The 22,440-nt window shown below is 37.0% G+C and overlaps 1 protein-coding gene across 1 annotated transcript; it reads left to right on the top strand.

Moving 5' to 3' along the window:
* Nucleotides 1–526: 526 nt before the first annotated feature.
* Nucleotides 527–2,137, top strand: LOC126908269 (piggyBac transposable element-derived protein 4-like). The gene has a single exon (XM_050690184.1). The coding sequence runs from the start codon at nt 527–529 to the stop codon at nt 2,135–2,137; it is 1,611 nt and encodes a 536-aa protein (XP_050546141.1).
* The last annotated feature ends 20,303 nt before the right edge of the window (nt 2,138–22,440 follow it).

Genomic DNA, 22,440 nt, shown 5'->3' with positions numbered 1-22,440 from the left:
CGGAGCTACTGACGTCGAACTAACAAAGGGCAGTTGTGTTTGAGTGGCCGTTATAGACATAGTTTTCAATATTATTACTTACGTCTTATTTATATTATTTATAACTTAACTTGTTTTATTCAACAACCCGTCTATCGCCAATTGTCATCATAGCCAACCAACTCCGTCTCACTTGGATATACCTACTAACCAACTGTACTAGGATTCAGGTCAGACGTATTGTACATTACATATAACTTATATTTACTGAACATCCTAAATATAACTTTACTTTGTCGTTGACATAAAACAATAGTCTAATTTTATTTAATAATCTATCCCCTGTAACTAAGGTACACGATTGCCTGTGTCTCCTTCAGGCAATTAAAACTCATTTAAGGAGATAGGGACGATATTTGGGCAGACGTCGGGTAGCTTCCGATTCTTGGTTTTGACCAAGATCCTCAACTATTAAACAAGCCCCTAACAGTAATCAAGGGCATGACTTAGAAGACATGATTGTNATCAAGGGCAAGACTTAGAAGACATGATTGTAGAAGAAGAAGTCGGGGATCCTGTGCTTGATGTGGTAAGATCAATTCACAATAATTATGTAAGTGAGATGCTTGAATGGACAGACTTTAAATCAACATGTAAGCAATTTCCCTTCAACGCACAGCCTGGCCTACAAGTTGATTTTGATCTAAATGATCCTGTTGCAGCCTTCAAGCAATTTGTTGTTGATGAGCTTTTGGACATTGTAGTCACTGAAACTAACAGATATGCTCATCAGCTTCTGAGTAATAGGGCTCCGAAGAAACGTGCACCTATGGCTAAATGGAAAGATTGTACTAAAGAAGAAATTAAAAAGTTTTTAGGAATTTTAATGATTATGGGGATTTGTCCTCTTCCTAAACGGCAGATGTATTGGTCCAAAAATCCGATATATGGCAACGTGGTGATCAANTCCAAAAATCCGATGTATGGCAACGTGGTGATCAGGAAAACCATGCCAAGAGATAGGTTTGATTGTTTGATGAAATGCTTGCATTTCCATGATAATAATGTGCCAGTATTAGATGAGCCACGTCTTGCAAAAATCAAATGCTTGGTTACCTATGTTAATAACAAATTCAAAGAAGTTCTGGTTCCTGATGAGTCTGTGGTAATCGATGAATCAATGATTCCTTGGAGGGGGCGCTTGCTTTTTAGGCAGTACTTGCCTGGAAAGGCACATAAATACGGCATAAAACTCTACAAGATTTGCTCTACCAACGGGTATACTTTTAAAGTAAAAGTATACGCAGGGAAATCAGATGTGTTGGCTAATCAGGGACATGCTGAGAAAGTTGTTATGGAACTTATGGATGACAAACTACAAGTTGGACGCACTCTGTATGTGGACAACTTTTACACCTTAGTAAAACTGGCTGATTTATTGTTACAAAACAAAACTTACCTGTGTGGTACCCTCCGTATGGATCGTAAAGGGAACCCTAAATCTGTAACAACTGCTAAGATATCAAAAGGCCAAATGGTATCGAAGGAAAACAGCTCAGGGGTAAAGTGTTTTAAATGGCGGGACAAAAGAGTTGTTATGATGCTCTCCACACGCCCTGAGGATAGCCAGGAACTTGTTAACTCTGGTAAGAGAAAAAGATCTGGTGAAGAATTATACAAGCCTACTGCTGTTTTGGCATACAACAATGCAAAAAAAGGCGTTGATTTTTCCGACCAGATGGCTTCATCATATTATACGCCTCTTCGAAAATCACTAGCATGGTACAAGAAGGTTGCCCTTGAGATTTTACTTGGATCATGTGTAGTTAACGCATTTGTTTTATGCAACCAGTTTGGGCCAAGAAAAAGGGACATGCTGCGTTTTAGGGAGAGCATTATAAACCACCTACTACAAAAAGATCCTCAACCTAGAACCCAAACACCAGCTCAACAACCTAACAAGAAAAAACATCAGTTGGCTAAGAAAGAAGGAAGCGTGAGAGCAAACAGAAAAAGGTGTGTCCATTGCTATCAACAGCTATCTGCAGAAAAAGGAGCACAGGCTGCGAGGAAGCTGTCGAAGAGAGTTGTCACTTTTTGCAACACCTGTGAAGGGAATCCCCCAATGTGCATAGATTGTTTTAATAAAAACCATTAAGAGAAGAACACGCACAAAATGAACAGTTTAGAATTGCTTATTTATTTAGTTTTTTATATTTAAAACGTTTTTTGATTGTAATAAATAAAAGCAAATTTTCTTGTATTTTCGTCTTTTATTATGGTGTTGAAACCCAACATATGTTCGTGTACCACCCGTGGACATGCTTCACGTGTCCTCTAATAACACGAATACATAGTAGAAACACTTACAGAAACTCCGCAATGCCATTTTATAGCGTACAATCACCATAGTAACCGTGTCCACCGGTGGCGCACGTCGGGGTTTTGAAAACTACTGCGTGTACCACCGGTGGTACACGTCGGGGTTTTGAAAAAGTTTAAAAATCGGGAAAGAATTTGTCGGGGCGAACGTGTTAAAAACGATTTTTTCAACGAGAATTTTCATAATTTCAATATCAACCATGTGCTGTTAGTTGAAATTTTAAGTTATTTTTAATTTTGACCTAGTGCCTACTTATTTCATTTTTTGTGTTTTATTGTTTGGTATAATATTTTAATTTATCAAATTATATTGGAAAAGAAAAAATGTTTGGTATTTTTAATTTTTCTGATAAAAACAAAAATAAAACCGTTAAACACGTTGAAAAGATATTAATTGATACAGAGTCAGTCGAATCTGAAGACAAAAAAAATTGCATAAACTAAGGTTTGCATAAAATAAGGATGATGTATCAGATCTTGGAGATATAAATTCAGGACCAATAAGACCTAAGTTAAAACAAATAATGTCACGTTAGAAATAAAATGTCATTTATTAATTAAATAAAACCTCAAACATTTTATTAAATTAAAAATATGTGTTTCCATTTAAAAAAACAAAGTTGACACCCTTACCAGGCATAAGGGATGAACTTTAAAATTATTACATAGTTAATAATTCAAGAATAATGTGTAACTAAAGATAATAATAAAAAAAAATTTTTAAATTATTATTATTCTGCAAGTAATTGAATGGGTTATGATAAAAAAATCACCCTGTATACATTATACAATGCTTATTAATTATGATATTTAGTAATTGTTTATAATAGCAATTTATGCTCTTAGGCTTATCCTATAACTAAATTTGGAAACTAAAATAGCGCATTTTCTTCTGCTCTATATGATATATTTGATTGGTTGGAGTATAGTATCATACAAGATGCAATTTATTGTTATGCTTGCAGAAATTTTTGTAGTAATGTTGTAGAGGAAACATTTGTTTCCATTGGTTTTAAAAATTGAAAAAAAAAACAAGCGTTTAATTTTATTCATAAATTAAAATATTATTTTTATTATATATTACAGTACAGTATAGACCTTCGTAGCGTTCGGACGTGCTTTGTTGTTCGTTTCTACCATACGATAAAATATTATCTAATGATAAGTCCTTAGTAATTTACTTTTAGAAATGCCGAAACAAGGTGATACGCCGATCAAAAATACAACAAATTCTTCTATCGCACGCATTGATTATTCAATAAACGATGTAATGAAGTTACTGAAATATATTGATGAAAAGCACGACAGAGGTATGAAGGATATAAACAATCTATGAAAATAACTTTACTGATCTAAGGAATACATTTCAAGAATTAAAAACCTCATTTAATAACTTGCAAAAAGAGAATGATTTTTTAAAATCTGAATTAAATAATTTGCGTGATAAAATGAACTCTACTGATCAAAATAACATCGATCTAGTAAACGAAATTAATAATAGATTATATAGATCACGTAATATTTTAATTTTCAATACTTCTGAAAACGATATTATAAGTGATGAAGCAGTTGTTAATGATTTTAATATCTAACATGAAAGTAAATGTTTCTATTTCTAAAATCCAAAGAATAGGTAACTCATCAATTAAAAATCGGCCATTACGAATTACATTCAATGAAGCATCAGATGTAACTACTATTCTAAAATCAAAATCAAAATTACGCAATACAGATAAATATAATAACCTTTGGATAAATTCGGACCTGACAACTATCCAACGTGAAAAAATGAAGTCTCTTCGTCTTGAACTTCAGCAAAAGAGGAACAACGGGGAAAGAAATTGGATTATTAAATACCTTCATGGAGTTCCCACACTTTTTCAAAAAAACTGATTCAGCCTGGGCAAAGTAATATGAAAAAATGTAATATTAGTAATAGTTTTAAGTTTAATTTCAAAAATAATGTTAATTCATATAAATCTAAAATCAATTGTATAAATGGGTATTATCAAAATGTAAGAGGTCTGCGCACTANATTTCTCCAAAAGTTATAGCAATATAAATTTAAAAATTACATGTATTAAGATATAACATACCGCTATTTAAAGTAGATTATTTTGTATTAACAGAAACTTGGTTATCTACTGATATAACAAATAACGAGCTTGGGTTTGATAATTTCAATGTCTATTAAGTAGACCGGAGCGAAAAAACAAGTATTTGCAAGAGAGGAGGTGGGGTATTGATAGCTATACATAAACGTTTCGTTGTGGATATTATTAATATTCCTAATGATAATATTGAACAAGTATTCTTGATGATTAAAGGTGGAAATAATTATAAACTTATTTTAGGTGCTTGCTATATTCCACCAACTAATCAGAATATTAAATACTTAGCTCTTACCGAAACAAACGGTTGAATATATATTTAATGAGTATTCGCCAATTAAAAATTTTATTCTTATAGGTGATTTTAATTTATCCGGTTTTCGGTTTACAAATAACAATAGTGGTCTGAATTATAATACAGATAAATCTCACGTAACAGGTAATATTATTTACGAAAGCTTTGTGTCACTTAATTTGTTTCAAATGAATAGTATAGTAAATGAATATGGTTCTCAACTTGATCTGGTTTTCTCAAATGATAACACAATTAATACTCTCCCCTTAGACGACAGCATAGTACCGGTAGATAGATATCACCAACCATTTATAATAAAAAGTAATATAAAAAATACTAAATCACTTGATGAAACCAAGTCATGGTTTTATAACTACAAAGACGTCGATTATACAATAATGAACAGNAACTACAAAAACGTCGATTATACAATAATGAACAATATGATTGCAAATATAAATTGGTCTGATTTATACTCAATAAAAGACATAAATTTAGCAGTTGAAAAATTTTATAAAGATTTACTTAATATAATAGATAGTTTAAGTTTAGATAGTTTTTCAGATTTAAAAAATTGCATGAAAAATAGTTATAATCTTTAGTTATAGTTTCATTATTATCTTAAATACTTATTGTTGTTTTTTTTTTATTATTCATCTTTATTATGTATGCAAAATTACTTTATTCATGTATTTTAACTAATTATCTCTGTACTCTATGCCCACAGGGCGTTTATTAAATAAATATAAATATAAATAAATATAATATTAAAAAAAATAAAAGAAAGAAAAATCAGTGTTCTAGAGATTAATTTAAATTCTGTTAATTTATTTCAATTATAGCATGTCGCGGTCGCATCGCGACTCCAGCTTTACCACTGGATGGCGATCGCGGCGCTTTCCCTTTACGTCCGGCAGGTCGCGCCATACGGAGTGGCCGACGGACGGCTAGAACCGGTCCAGGCCGCCGGCCATTACCTATCACAAGATACATATAAGAATTAATGTTTGACCATATAGAATTTTGTCTAGTGTGTTGTAATACTGTTGTTTAAGTTCTTATATATAAAAAGTTAAATATATATTAATATAAAGTTAAATACGGTGTAATTAATTATTATAATTATTAAAATATCACCTAACAACACAACATTTAAACACAACAAAAGTGGTTCCAAAGGATCAGATAAAAAATAAAAAAAAAAAATCAAAGTTGGATTTAAATAAAATTTGTGAACAACATTTAAATAGTGCTGCAAAATGACACTTTTATATCCAATATAATAAAAATGGTTCTGTTGTCACTTTAATGTCTAATGTTCAAAAAAATACAATTATAAAAAACCGTGAATACATTAAAGCTATTGTAAATGTTTTATTATTAATTGCACGTCAATGATTGTCATATTGTGGTCATAAGGAAGGAACAGACTCAACTATTTAAGGTAACATTTTTAGTTTTCAGATATTTTTATTTCAAATACCAATAATGTAATATATTAATTATTACAATAATATCATCTGTACTAAATGAGTCTAATCTCAGGTGTTAGTTGTCATCTGAGACAAAATTTATCTGAGAGAGAATATATTTGCTAAGTATTACAAAACTGATTTTGTAAATAAAAACATTTTTATAGGAAATTTGTAAACTAATGTCTAATACAATTCTTCTTTTGCTTTTTATTATAACTTACCTACGAATTACACTAGTTGGTCAATACAAATTTGTTCAGATTATGTTACGTCAACAATTGTTAAGGACATAAAAGACTACCAATTTTTCTCTCTAATGTGTGATGAAGCAAGGTATTATTTTTATTAAATATATTTTATAATTTATTTAATTTTTTTTTAATTATATTTTTAAGAACTCGTTACTGTTGTATAAATTAATGAATATTTGTCTTTGTAGATGTTTTAAAGATGAACAAATGGCTATTTGTGTTAGATATTCAAAATACATGAAAGATTTCTTGCTTTTGTTAATGTATCTGAAAGTCAAAGTGCTGAATCATTATCGAATGTCATTTTAAAATGTTTAGAGAGATATGATCTTTTAAAAATTCCAATCGTTTCTCAATCATTCGATGGAGCCAGTGTAATGTCTGGTGAACATGAGAGTGTTCAAAAAAAATTAGAAATCACTATCCATATGCTATATACATACATTGCATCATCGTTGCAATTTAATTGTAGTATATATGTAATAGTTTTAAGGTATTTAGTATTAGTGTATAATTTAAATACCTTCTATAATATGTTATTAATTCTTTTACTTAAGATGTCAAAACTGTTTTTAATGGATTGGGAGCCTTCTATGTTCATTTTCTTATCCTTCAACTAATAAAAAATTATTAGACATGCAGTTAAAACTTCAAATCAAAACAACATGTTTGAATCAAATAAGTGATACAAGATGGTCTTGTCATTACAGACTATGTAAAATGGTTATTGTCAATTATTCTGCTATAATTGAAGTGTTGAAGGATGAAATTGATAGAAATGATGACAAGGATGCAACACATGCTCTTAGTATCAGTATATTTAAAGTTTTACTTTATTTAAAAAAAATTAATATTGAATTCAATCCTATAATTTTTATAAAGGTATATTAGCTACAATTTAAAATAAGAAATTTATTATAAACCTTTTTATAATACATGAAGTTTTATTGGACATTAATATTTAATGGACACAACGCGACGTATCCCATTTTTGATATTTATTGGCCCATAAAAATCAATGCCACATTGAGAAAATGGTGTTGCTATTGTAACTCGAGCTCTGGGTAAATAAATAAATTACTATAGAAACTTGACACAATTATTTTAAGCAGCAGTTTGTTTGATGTACAGGATGCTACAGTAAAAAATAAAAATTTATAAGCTTATAGTAATTATTTTGGAAATTAATGTTTAATAAATATTGTACTTACACCATACTCCATTCACCGAAAAACGAATCTCCCGGTATTCAGCATTACTGTAGTTTGGATATAAAATTAAAAAAAGAATAAATATATTCTTTTATAGTGGGAACAAGAAATTGCTCCCGCTAGTTCGACACGTATTCCTTCTGAGGATCTATTCACCAATACGGTACAGGGGCTTCAAACTGCTCAAGGCTACGCAATCGTAAGATTGCGACAGTACGGCAGAACGTAAAAGGACCGCCCCTAGTAACCTTATAATAAAGGTCATTACCTCACATCGAACATGTCGACACAACCTCTTTCACGCCAGGAGCGTTACGAAAGAGCGCGCTTGAACCGGGAAGCAGCTGCTCGGGGAGAGCTCAATGGGAATTTGGAAGCTGTACTGGCCAGGATGTGCCCCCAGGCACGCGACGCCCTGAGAAGCAACATAGCGGGGGCCAACTCCGATTGGCGGGCGGATGTAGATCACGAAGAGCTTCGATTCAGGCCCTACATAAGGCCAGCAGGCCCGAGCACGGAACGTATGCCCTAGCCCGCCGCGGGGGCTGGCACCGGGATAATCACGTACGTGTGTCCTCAAGATACCGGCACTATGAACAGACCGATATCGGGTGTGCCGACAGTACTAAGCGCGGATGCTACTCCGCAACCTACGCCTGAGCAAGTCATCGCCAACCCGCTCCATCGTAATATGAGGTTGGATCCGAACCTCCTTGTCCCCAGGAGTACATTATGCAGGCCACCCCCCATCCTCCAACCACAAGAAATATATAACTCCAGACTTGACGTCCCGACACCTACAGAACCACCGAATACACCTGGTAACCTCCTACTAAGCGCCCTACTACACTGGGGACGTAGAGAGCGCCATCGCTGACTTATGGTCGAGTTGTGAGGCACCGAAGGACGGGGACGCTGCCAAAGAGATGGAATCTGTCATGCTATGGTCAACACTATGTGCATCGGCACCACCCGTCCCCTCGCTCGCGCAACAGAAGAGTGCCAACGAAAATGGGTCGAAGTGTGGAATGCGACATACCCGATAGTGCAGCTAAGGATGTGGTATCGTCCAGAGTAATATCACGCTAGCATCAAGAGCGAACAGGCCCCAACGGGGCGTCAAGGACTGTAATGACTACTGAGAGAAAGAATAACCGCACATACTCCTTAACAGTGAGGGCTGCAGAGTTCGGGAAGAAAGTGATCAGGGATTACAGACGCATCATAGGGTGTTTAGAGAGCGGAGGAAAGAACAGGAAGTGGGTGATAGCAGTAGCAAGGTGGATTATGGCACAGCAGTCCCTCCGTACATGTAAGAGCGGGTGGGTTACCCAGATGAGGAACGACTCAAAACTCTCTCCTGACATGGCCCCCGCGTATGCGGACCGTATTATGGCGAACTTACGATTATGGGCGGCGCAGGAGGATGACATAGTGGAATTTTCACCAGACAGGGACACTACGGGTAAGCCGGACGCCGGTGAGATCACGTTGGACACCGCATACAATGACGGTACGGAGGGGGGGGTTGCCTTCGCTACGGCACTCTCCTACAGCCCTCGGGCTGCCAGCCTCCACCACCGTAACGTTTGCGTATTCTGTGTCTACGCTGAGCTCGCGGGTAAGGCGAACTATGTGGCACCTGCCTGTGACACCAATTCTCGGGCGTGGAAGATACCCGACGCCGAGTTTACGACATATTTGGCCTCGGTGAGGGTGGCGGGTGATAACAATGCCTGGTTACACGCATGTGCAAGGGCACACAATCGTGAAATGCATTCAGCAAATGGCAACATCGATCACGTCACGAATTTCGAAACACGAAAACCCCTGATTGGGTTGGACAGGGCACAAGTGTGGGATGCCCCGACCATCCAAACGTACGACGGTAATGACGCTGGGGTGTTAGTGGATAGGGCAACCCAGTATTTACCGAAAATATACTACACTGACAGGACCCTGCGAGGAACGCAGGCCCCTACTAACGTGGTTACGTTGTACCAATACGTATGTGAAGGGGCGGACTTGAACAGGACGTTACAAAATAGACTTGCGGTGGAGCTAGGTAACGAAGGGCTAGATGACTTGGGCGTCGGATTAGACGGTGGACCAGATATGCAGCCCCGAGACCCGCAACCGGGTACCTCGGGTCTACAGCCGCGTACTGCTCACCTCCGGGCACAGTTGGAGAGGACGCGGACACCATCCCCATTATTCTCTGAATTATCACACGTGGAAATGGGAACGCCTGATACGAGAAGCCCGGCATCATCAACCAACACCAGCGGAGTTACCGAGAGGTTGGTGACCCGGGAGTTACGAAGTGCGCAGGAGAGCGTAGAAAGTGCGGTCGCTAAACGTGCCACTAAGGCCAGGAGGAAAGCAGTGGGGGAAGTATTCACGGAGACCGCAAGACGTTTAGCAAATATACTCCGCCAGAGGAAAGGCCCGAGGAGGGGAGCACCTGTGCCACCCGCTAACAGAGCAACTTCCTCTATATCACGGGACGAGGATGGGCCGGACCCTGACATCGAGGTCGCGGCTCACGAGATGGAGATAGCATTAGCTACCCAGAGGTTGAAGTGGGTGGCGATCGGGTGTGACCCTGCCAGGAACCATGGAAAATTGGTAGCGACTCCGATACTAGCTGAAACAATAGATGCAGCGTGTGACCCGGCACCGAACAAACCGGGCTTGATTAATAGCTCTAAGGCTACCCTGACATACGGATATCTATCCAATACTACATCACTGGCAGCGGCCGTATCGGTGGAAGTAAGTCGCGGGCGCACAGATTGGCGTATATTAGGAGTAAAGGCGACTCTATATGACGAACTGAGAGAGAAGAGAATAAGCCAGCCATCAGGGGTGGAATGGGCATGGGCGTCGGCGCAGATGCCAGGCAGAATGGATTACCCCTTATGTTACAGGGGTGATTGGCATTATGATGGGATTTTTATAACTACTGACGTACTAGAATATGCCCTGCGCGAGAACGGGGGAATACCAGTAGGACCTCGTGCTAACGGGATAACGTGGAAGGTTAACGATCCATCCGTAGTCGTAATACTCCTGGGTGAGAACGGCGACCCTACGGGTAAAGGAAGAGATATGTGGGTATTGACCCACCTCCACTATCCGTTGGTGTGGGTGTTGGAAACTTTTCAAATGTTCAAGGTCGGTAGAGAGGGGGTGGGTCAGGTCATGGAAGAGCTCGATTATACAGAGGAAGTGTTTTCACGGGTGGGCGGACAGGTAGACATTAATTCTCAGACCAACAAGATTGTATTCATAGTCCCGACAAAAACAAGGAGTACGGTGGAGTTAGGGGGGGCAATATTTAACGTAACATCCACCAATAGATGGGCGGAACTTCCAGGTGAGGATGGGCCTCCCATGTTTGACATGGATGTCCACATAACGGATATGTTAGATGGATGCCTGTCATCTCCCCACAATTTACGGGCCCAGTTTTCAGACCATGCACGACCGTATTTTTCTACGGGTTTCAATTGATACTATCATAACAGCCATTTTACCACGCTTCCACCAGAGGGTTGAGGGGGTGAGGGTAGACAGGCAGGGGGAAAGACTAAATACCGGGGCACCGTCAGATATCCTCGAAGCATGCGGGTTAGTGGCCATGCCGGGGCTAGGACCAACCAGTTTCCCAGACTATGGTGGTGAGCATGCGGTAACAGCAATAGATTTGAGACCGACAACTAGGGCTCGTGCCCGCCGTAACCCCGTAGTGTTGATGGGATGTTGGACCAACATGACGGAAATCGCCGTGGGGACAGGGTACGCTGTGTTTGACATGCATAATGTGGAAAACTATGTAGCCTACATGGCGAGAATGGAGTCAGGGGCTGACGATCGCCTCAATAGGGCAAGATTTTTACGTGTCATGTGTGAAAGCATGAAGAGATCAGCAGGGATTACCGATACGATTGCCTTCCCTAGAGACAACCCGGCGAATATGCCATACTGGCCCGCCCTCATCGGGTCCATATCCACCCCTGAGGGTTCAACGATGCACTGGTTTGCCAACACTATGCTCACGCATACCGTGAGATGGAGCTGGACCGTTAACGCGGAGATACCAGCAGGAGGTGCAACGCTAACGGGCACGAGAACTGTATCCGGGATGTGGAGGACAAACTCGAACACGGAGTGGGGGAGGGTAAGCATGACCGATATCGGGTACGAGTTGGATACGACTGAGAACAGGTGGTCAAATGGATTTTGGTTGCAATTGGGACAAGGTGTGGATACACCATTGTTCGAATCCATCCTCATGAGACTGAATATGCAGACCCAGGACTGGGCTATTACATATAAATCACACCCAGCCAACAACGAAGTACCAGGATACGCGTGGATAGTGGATAGTACGTATGAGGGGATACTTGCGGGCCAATTAGGTTGGAACGAACGTGATATGGCCCCGCCCACTGAGGCCGNCAGACCCAGGACTGGGCTATTACATATAAATCACACCCAGCCAACAACGAAGTACCAGGATACGCGTGGATAGTGGATAGTACTTATGGGGGGATACTTGCGGGCCAATTAGGTTGGAACGAACGTGATATGGCCCCGCCCACTGAGGCCGTGTGGGGATGGGGAGTACAATCCCTCATCAAGGACTTCGGTAACAACGTACTAAAGTCGATAACCATAGGGAGAACTGCGGCGATGACTATGGCCGGTATAACCTTCTCCGATAATACAGTATTATTCAGGGGTACTCTAGATTCCCCAGTGGGCAACTCTTTCAATGTCAGGACGCTTGATTCATCCCGAGGACTGGACGCGTCCCTTTTTCGGGACATTGCCTCGAAGGAGCACCCTCCGGGGGCACAAGCGATGGCCACGTCGTCACAGGAGGCGAGGATGCAGGCTCAGATACTAGAGCTCCAACAGCAAATAGCAGACCTGAGCGCACCCCGCCAGGAGAACCAGGGTCGCGAGAAGTGGAACAACGACGACGATGGCCCGAGTGCGAGCGCTGAGGCTTTGGTCGGTGGCTCAAAGCCTGTGGACAGGCAGGGCATGGCACCGGCACAGGCCGAATTAGGAGGTGGAGCAACGCGCGCTCTGATATCGAAACAAGCAGTGCAGCCATTGCAAGGAGGGTGGGAGGCACCCGCGGCGGAATAGATTGTAAATGTAAAAAATGTAGATACAGGGTGTTAGAGTGGGGTAAGCTCCAGAAGATCCACCCCGAGAATTCGTGGACCCCAATGAAGTATGAAAAACATTTTTCTTCCAAACTTGAGGAGCTAAGGGGGAAACTTGGAGATGACTACCACTGTGGTTGCACCAGTCCAGCCNTGCGGGCCAATTAGGTTGGAACGAACGTGATATGGCCCCGCCCACTGAGGCCGTGGGAGGCACCCGGTACCGAAATGCTATGGAACCTTAAGCGATATAGGATGAACAAAGATCACAAATGTCAAGCATGCTCGCTAACGCAGGGATTATTGGAGGAAGGAATCCACTTGCTGGCCCGACTACAACCGGGATCGGTGGCATCGACTATCATCTCCCAGTATCGGCACCTGCGAACACTTATGCCTAACGCGTGTCAGCACGGTTTTATGGGGGCAGCGAAGATAATGACGGGGCTTATGAAAATGGGAGGCCTATACATCCACCCACACTGGCGCCAACTGTGCTATTGGGAATTGCAGTATGGATACGTACCATACAAAAATGTTGAAGATATGAAAGGGGAGGTAGAAGAGTGGTTGTGCCAACGTAACTCATTAGGAGGGCCAATGGGTGAAGACGACTACATGGATGAATTGTATATAGCTACCCAAGAATTCATGACGGAGGAATGGCACTTACCGAAGCGAGTACTCGGTATTAGGGAGTGGTTACGCAACGGTAAGTGGCTAGAAGGACGGAGCGGTGATGGGTCAACGACAATCGTAGATATAGACGGCAAACCAGTGAGGAGTAGGCGGATGAAAGCAGTCGAAGGGACACGGCTCAGTGATGAAGCAGTTGCTATCGAATTGGTAACACCTTACCGGGAACTGATGCAGGTTATTCAGAAAGCAGAGAGCGGTAAGATTAGGGCTGTAGTAAAGACGGGTAATAAAGTCAACAGGAAGATGAACTACCTATCGCACATTCTAGAGGCGAGCTTCTCCGGTAGCACTTCCTCTACCCTATTTGCGGGTACCCACGGCAACGAGAGGATTGATGAAGACTTGGTTAGAGCAGTACGGGATGAGACGACGTGGAAGGTACCCCTTTGACCAAGGGAGTTTCGATAAAAGGCAAACCCGTATATCAATAGCCGTCGTATTAAAAATATTATAAATATATTATGTTTGTAACAATAATTGAATATTTATACTTACTATTTATACTATCAATTTCAACTTTTGTTGAAATTTTTGTGTGATACTCTTGGGTTGGGTTATTATATAGTCTAACATATCTTTCTGTAAAAGTATATTTGTTTTTTTATATTTTAAATCACTATTTATGATATAATTATTTAACATTTTTTTACTTGCCAATTTCGGATTCGCTGTCTAAACTCCAGTAGATATTGTCATTTATCATCGTTTAACACGATCTAAAACTATACGATCAAGATCGATATTGATCCGATTTTACATTTTATACTTAGTGTGAAATGTTAAATTTTTCAAGTTGATATGATCACATTTGCATGTGCCCATATCTCTGTCTCCCATAACATCGTTGTACCGTTTAATAGACATATATATATATATATATAATTAACACAGTGACATACAACAATACTAACAGGAGGGCGGACTGCACACATAAACACTTTTTGCAATTCACGGCTAATTTTCACGGAAAATTTTAATAATTCAGGTTGGTAAATACTAATTTTATAATTGTTATGTATACGCTCTTTAATAAATAATATTTTAAAATAGAATTGAAAAGAAAGAGAATAGAACCAGTACATTTTAAGAATTATTATTCATACACATGAGTCAATGATCATACAGAACATAGTACTACATCAAACACTACACTAGAACAATATTGGCGAAGAAATTACTATTATTAACTTTTAGATGTTGTTATATTTAATTTAAAACGTAGATTCTCAGGAGAAAGTTTAGACTTGGCAAAAAGTGTTGATAGTTTTTTGAAGCTTAATTATTCGAACAATTCTACTTATTAATTATTATAAAGTAAATGTAAATAAACATACATCTTTTAGATATCTTTAAAATTGTATTGTTTATTTATAGCAATTATTTCATACTGATCCTAATGTTCTTCGAAGTGAAATGATGGTCGCTAAAAATTCAATTCACTTGCCAGTAAGTAGTGTAACTTGTGAGCGAGCATTTTCTGCCATCCGTAGAATAGAAACATGGCTAAGAACTACTATATTACAGTTAATATGTGCCATAATAAGATATCCCTATCGACAGTTGACATTTTACCATCTTCGCGATCACTACTTTTGCCTGATAATTAACTTAACTTTGCTACCCCGTATATTATAGTGAGTGTGTGTGTCGCCGTCAGCTCCCTGTTGGATTATAACATCTCTAGGTGTATTTACCGAAACAGTTTCAACAAATCTCCCTTTTAGAAAATTGAAATTTTAAAAAAAGATACAAAAGGGTATTATTTTTGCTATTGTACAAAAGGGGAATTACTTAATATTTTGACATTTTTAAACGCAGAACAGCCGATTAATAGTCACACTAAAGATTTGATAATTAAATTACGTTCTGTTTTCAAACAACCACCCCTCTCAGAAAAATACGAATCTGATTCGGACTCCGAAGCAGAAAAACTTGATAAAATTCCAAGTACTCTGCCGGTTCCACTAAGCACAAAAAGCGCTTCTTCGAGTGAATCGAACACCCCTACCGATCTCGACAAAACCGTTGTCAAATTTCCTTTAGCTAAACCATCAGAAATTTCACGCGAGGTCACCGTAGAACCTAAACCTATTTCTGCGCAATCAAAACTTTTAGAAAATAAACCAGTTAAATTAATAACTACTATGGCCATAAACGCAATTAGAACACCCCAAACATTTTCAGAAAACTTAACAGAGGACGCGGATAGATTCTTCGTTAATTTCGAAAGGGTAGCAACCGCTAATAGGTGGGATGACGCGGAGAAATTAATAATGTTGCCCCTTTCATTATGTGACACGGCTCAAACGGTTTTTGAGGCTATCGAATCCGAAAACCCAAACTTAAATTGGCATGAGGCAAAAAATACAATGATAAAGTTTTATAATTCAGACGCAGGACTTCGAATGAGGCGTCAAAATTTAGAATCTAGGAGAAAGAGTGATTCGGAAACAGTACAAGATTATTTGCTAAAAATAAAAGAAGAGTGCAGGAGAATAGATAAAAATATGACAGAAAGGGAAGTAATAAGGTATATTTTGAAAGGTTTACCAGAAGAAATTGTTAAAGAGTTGAGAACAATGGACTTAAATTCACTTGTGGCACTTGAGGAAAATATCAAAAGACTAGAGAAGAATGCAGGGCTAACAGAAATGAATGACAAAGATAAAATGATAGACAAAATGCAAAAGCAAATAGATCTTTTAACGCTAACGGTCAACCGTACTCCAAGATTCAATAATAAATATGCAAAGATTAATAAACAAAATTCGATTCATAATAATGTAACGTGACAAAATGTGAATTTTATGATATTGATAGATTACTGTTTTGCTTTGCTAATGGGCGCGCGTACGTTATATCCGGCCGTGTAATCAGAAAACTGTACTGTTGCTGTCAAGGTGAACGCTATACACACAATATTCTTTATCAGTTTAACAATCGTTCCCTATATGACACATACACTGGCCACCACTGTCCATACCTGTATAACTCTAATATTGTTCATATTTTTATCTATTGTATATTTTGTAAATCGTTAAGCCGATACCCTCTCCCAAACGGGTTCGTCGTCGTTGTGTCTCGCCCGGTGTGTAGAAATTTTTTCGTAGCTCTCTTCCCTTTGAACCACCGTCGTGGTCTGTTTTGCTGTGTGCGTGCAGCCAATTATAGTTTTTTTTCTCGTGTTCGTTGTATAAACATAATGTACTAATCCAGCAAGGCGTCGGCCATTTCCGGGGCCGAGATCCCCATCTTAGGATGAGTCCCATCCGGGACTGGGTATTGTATTGTTGTTTTTTCTTTTATTTATTTAATAATGTATTGAGCCTTTTTTTTTTTTTTTTTTTTTTCTGTCATAAAATTATTTTTTTTATGATAGATAAATCATTTTAGCGTTTGTTGTTATAAGGTTATTGGTCAGTGGTGTGTCATGTATATTTAACATATATATATATATATTATTCCCGCAGTACCCAAGTACGGTCCGGCCGGCCAGATTACAGAAATTATCCGCCGCGCCCGGAGTACACGGACTTGTTCCGATGCGGAAGACGCTTCACGTGTAATATTTAAAAGTTGTAGGTTAATTTTTTTTGTCTTAATAATTTTTTTTTTTTTTTCTCTTTTGTCCCTTTATTTGCAGAGTGGTTTTTGCCTTCGGGTTTTGTCCACTATTAACTTAATTGTAATAATTTAATAAAGTCCCCTTAATTTTCTTAATCAACAAAAATCTTTTTATTGCGTGAATATCTTCAATATTCACGTGTATCTTTTTTTTTTTTCCTTTAAATCATATTTCTCTAGTTTTAAGGTAACGGTCTTCGACATACTAAAGTATGTCCACCACTGGTGACATCAAACAAACATATTGGTTATATATTTACAAGGTATCAGCGTATTATAGTCTACAACAACACTTTATATTTTTAGTATATGTTTATATATATCTATAATTTTTTTTTAATTCACTTTATCTCATCGAAATGCATATTATTGGTTTTCTTATTATTTTTTTTCTTTTTTCAATTTTTTTTATTAAATCCACTTATGGCCCGGGTGTTGTTCTTTTCTGATCAAGACCCTCGCCTAAGTGGTTGGCGACCCGATTTCCTTTTTGCAAGGGAGCCATGAGGGTGGCGACTCCACAATCCGTTGCGTGGCCCAAGTCGTCACCTCTCAATAAAAATAATAATACATATTTTAATAAAGGTAATATGGCATACAACAGCAAAAATAATTATACAAATCAAAACTATAACAACAATGGTAATAATTTTAACAATAACACTAGATATAATAAAATTACATCAAAATTACAATAATTCAAATCGAAATACAGACGGTCATTTTTACAATTCTAATAATAATAATAATAATGGTAACTACAGAAACAATCATAATTTTAATAATAATAATTCTTATAATAATAACAGATTTTCTAATAATACAGGTCAAAATTATAACAATAATAATGGTGGGCGAAATCAGGGCGCAGGAGGTCCGTCTACTAATAAGTGGGCCCCGAATCAGCGGCGCCCGCAGCAAACTCAAAAAAACGAATAAGTCAAAATTCGATGGTTAGGGCGAATTTTGACACTCTTTCGCGACCTAGCCAAAAAGTTCAATCACCAGCTCCCATTACGAAAGCAACATTAGCGCAAAATAATTTAAATATCACAGGTGTCTCTAATTGTTTTAACATTTTTTCAAATTGCGCATCGGTCCCTCAACCTATAATAATTGGGAAATAAAATAGTATTGAGTCAAAGTTTCTTATTGATACGGGGGCATCGATTAGCATAATAAGTAGCGCTACACTTCCCAAAAATCATGATATTATTCCAGCCCAGAACGCGACCCTTACTACAGCAAATGGGTCCCCTTTAGATTTATTAGGTACAACCTCAATTGAAGTAAATTTCTGTGAGCATAGTTTTATTATTGAATGCGCTGTCGTTAAAAACTTAAATGGGTATAATCTTTTAGGTAATAGTTTTCTACACAAATATAAGGCTAATATTGATATGTATGATTCGAAAATTATTTTATTTGACGGACCACACAGGGTGACCGTACTCTTCGAAAAATTCAATTCTAGCAATGTCGCAAATCATATTCTTTCACACAAAGATTCTACCAATGTTTCTATTGAGTCCACAGCGACGCGTATGCAGGTTTCAAAAAATATCCCACGAGACGGCTTTTGTGGCGTAAATGATTTTACCGAACACTTCAAACAAAATGATGTGTCAACACCAGACGTACACTTCGAATCTCAGGTTAACGAAACATGTTTCGCGGAAAAAGAAACAACATCTTCTCTAGCAGACGTTTCACAAAAGGTAGAATTCGATATTAACCCGTCTTTATCTCACGATAAAAAACAAAAACTTGAAACTTTGCTGAATAATTATAATGAAATTTTTTCAAAGACTAAATTCGACTTGGGCGAGGTAAAATTACCTGATATTGAATAAAAATTAAATCGCGATCAAATAATAAATTTACCGAATTTCAAGTTAAGCGTTAAAGAACGGGCCGAGCANCAAAATAATATTACTTCGCAAATTTCCGAGCTAGAAATCGAGCAAACATTACAACAACATTTCGCAATTTTAAACCTTATTGTTTCAGAATTCAATCTTGAAACTAATGACCTTATTTCGGCAATATCTATGGCACGCCATGGCCAAACTCACCCAAACGTACTAGACCCCGTCACCTTAATCTCTCGTTTACAATTTATAAAACGCAACCTCACAACTAACAAGCAACTTCCAATTCAAATTAAGGAAATTAATAACGTTTTTGATTTTATCAATCTAACGAAATTATCAATTNTAATAACATTTTTGATTTAATCAATCTAACGAAATTATCGATCGCGTTTATGGATAACAAACTGATTTATAAAATTTCGATACCCATCTGCGATACAGTAAAATATAGTTTATTACAAACAATTCCTTTACCCATGTATATCTCTAAACATCAATTCGTCTTAATCCAGCCAACTTATCAATTTATAGCCGTCTCTGCCAATAACGACAGTTTCATTCCATTTTCAGAAAAAAACCTGGCCGATTGTCATACAAATAAATTTCTTACAATTTGCGAATTTCCGCCAATATCAAACCGGAAGCGCCTAACTAACTGTGAAACGCTTATTTATTTAAAACCACATATTACTCCTGAAATATGTAATATTACACATTTCTTCAAAATTCGAAAGCTTCCATAAATTGCATTCACATAATGCGTGGATATAAATGGCACCTGAGTCCATCGAAATAACCATAATTTGCGGGGAAAATTCATATACGGAAGAATTAATAAAAACCGGATTTTTAACGCTAAACGCGGGGTGTCTATTCCATACACCTAATAACATCCTAGCAACACACACATTTATTAAACAATCATTCCAAACAAATTTCGTGCCCCAGTTAACATTATCAAATAATAGTTTATTTTTACCGAAGTTTGATAAAATCAATAATTCACCGGCCATTATAAAACCCAACATAATCCCCATCGATTCTGGATTACATGACCTAGGGAAATATTCGGAAAATTTGGATGACGTCATCAAAACTATCGAGGCCACAGAAAAAACAATAGAATTTGAGAATGCAATTAAAAATAATCAGATATTGTTCCTCATTATCCTATTTCTTATCGGATATGTACTTTTATATTTTATAGCTAGATATATTAGGGGCAAATGCACGCATTCCCCCCGCACGGAGCCTCCAGTAGTTTATTCTACTCGCAGCGAACGATACATCCGCTAAAATCTTAACCGCTTATTTCCTCACTATTTTCTACATTATAAATTCAAATTTTCACTAAATAAAATTTACAATATACAATCATAAACCATTGTGTCATTATTCTATAGCTATGGACACATTTTACAATGGTAAACTTATTCTCATCAACGTTTCCATCGAACAATTCTTTTAATCCTCGAGTGAGGCGCTCGCCCACTGCGCCAGCAGCGACTTCGACAATCCCAGGAGAATGTCCCGAGGAGTAGCCACATTATTTAGTAAACACTTCGGTAAGCCAACAAGGTCCACTAGGATATCCAAACATTTGTGCGTTCAATCTACTAGACAAAATATTATATTAACTATGCTAACAAAGCCACGTTTCAATAGTAAACCATACCTAGAAGATTACTCAAATGCCATTTCGGAATTGGCAATTTTTCTTACACAAAACAATATATTNTGGATGAGTAATTTCTAGCTAGAAAATTAAGTCCTTATTACTATTGCTATTGAAATATATAGTATTGTTATATTATTATTATTATATTATTATTTTGGGGCCCCAGCCACATTACAGCATTGTCTGTTTATTTATTATATTTTATAATTATATTCGGCAAGTCCGATTTATTATTTTGTGGTATACTTATATACTTATATGTATACTATTATTTATATTCGGCAAGTCCGATTTACTATATTGTGGCATATTTTTACTTAAATTCGGCAAAGTCCGACTTAGTTCATTAGAACATTATTATATATTATTTTATTCGGTATAACCGATTTTGTGGCATATTTATATTACTGTTATTTTCGGTAAATCCGATAATTTGATTTTGGCATATATTTTATTATTATTCTCGGCAAGTCCGATAATTAATTTAATTTGTGGCATATATATATTTTATAATTATTTTCGGCCAGTCCGATAAATTACGTTATGGCATATTTGAATTATTTTATTTGAAAATTATGGCTTACTTATAATGTTAATTTTAATTAACTATTTTCTTTGATACTTGTGGCTTATTATTATTATTTCGTTCGACTAGATCGACATATTTTTATAATGGCATAATTTTATTCTAATTAACAAACAATGTTATAACATAACATTTATTATTTCGATCGGCTTAGCCCGACTTCCCTTTATTTATTATATATTATGAAATTACTTTTATTCGATACTATAAGGTGATATAAAATGCACGATACACGAGGTTTAAGTAAATTTACTTCTAAATAATCTATTTTGAAAAATAAATAGTGTCGAATTTTATAAAATTGGGCTTGAAAGAATATTTGTGGCAAATAAAACCCTTGGTTATTATTATTAAATTTAAAAAATTATTTTATTGTGGTACTTACCAAACATGATTTCCAATATAACATTCCAGGCATCTTCAATCCAAATAGGTCAAACATAAAATAATCAACACTATACAGTCAACGGTCGCCACATCCCCACATAATCCCCTATAATCTTAGCTATAATCTTACGTGACAAATTTGAATAACGGACTCTTTTCATATGTTTACAACAATAAATCCTTTTGTTAACATATTATGACCTTATTAAATAGCCATTACTTATAATTACAATTGATACTAATAGAGCGAGCCAGTTAATATTTTTTAAATAAATTATTTCTTTATAAAATCAATTCGACATGCACATTTAATATATACAAGTTAACTAAGTAGTTACAGCAGCAAAATCGTGGTCTTTTAAACAGCCGTTATTACAGCTACCCTTATTATAGTATAATGTATATAAAACAATCGTCCCGCAACTAAGGCGCAAGTCAGCCTAAAACAAAATACCCTATTGTGTGTATTTCTTCTTTTTTTTTATATATAATAAATGGACACTGAATTTTATGAGATGGTCACTGTGTATGTTTCGCATATATTTTACTGTATACATTAGTACTATTATCGAGCATGCTTAACTTAATTTAAGACACCTATTGTAAATGTATGCAAGTTTTTGACAACGTTTTGGCTACATACATTAGATTAACTTAGCTTATTTTTTTTTTATTGTCATAAATAACATTAAATTATTATTTTTT

Source organism: Daktulosphaira vitifoliae, unplaced genomic scaffold (assembly GCF_025091365.1).
Source record: "Daktulosphaira vitifoliae isolate Bord-2020 unplaced genomic scaffold, ASM2509136v1 Scaffold_5, whole genome shotgun sequence".
In the NCBI taxonomy this organism is placed as follows: Eukaryota; Metazoa; Arthropoda; class Insecta; order Hemiptera; family Phylloxeridae; genus Daktulosphaira; species Daktulosphaira vitifoliae.
The sequence above is the reverse complement of the archived record's forward strand: the minus strand, read 5'-3'. Positions and strand labels throughout refer to the sequence as shown.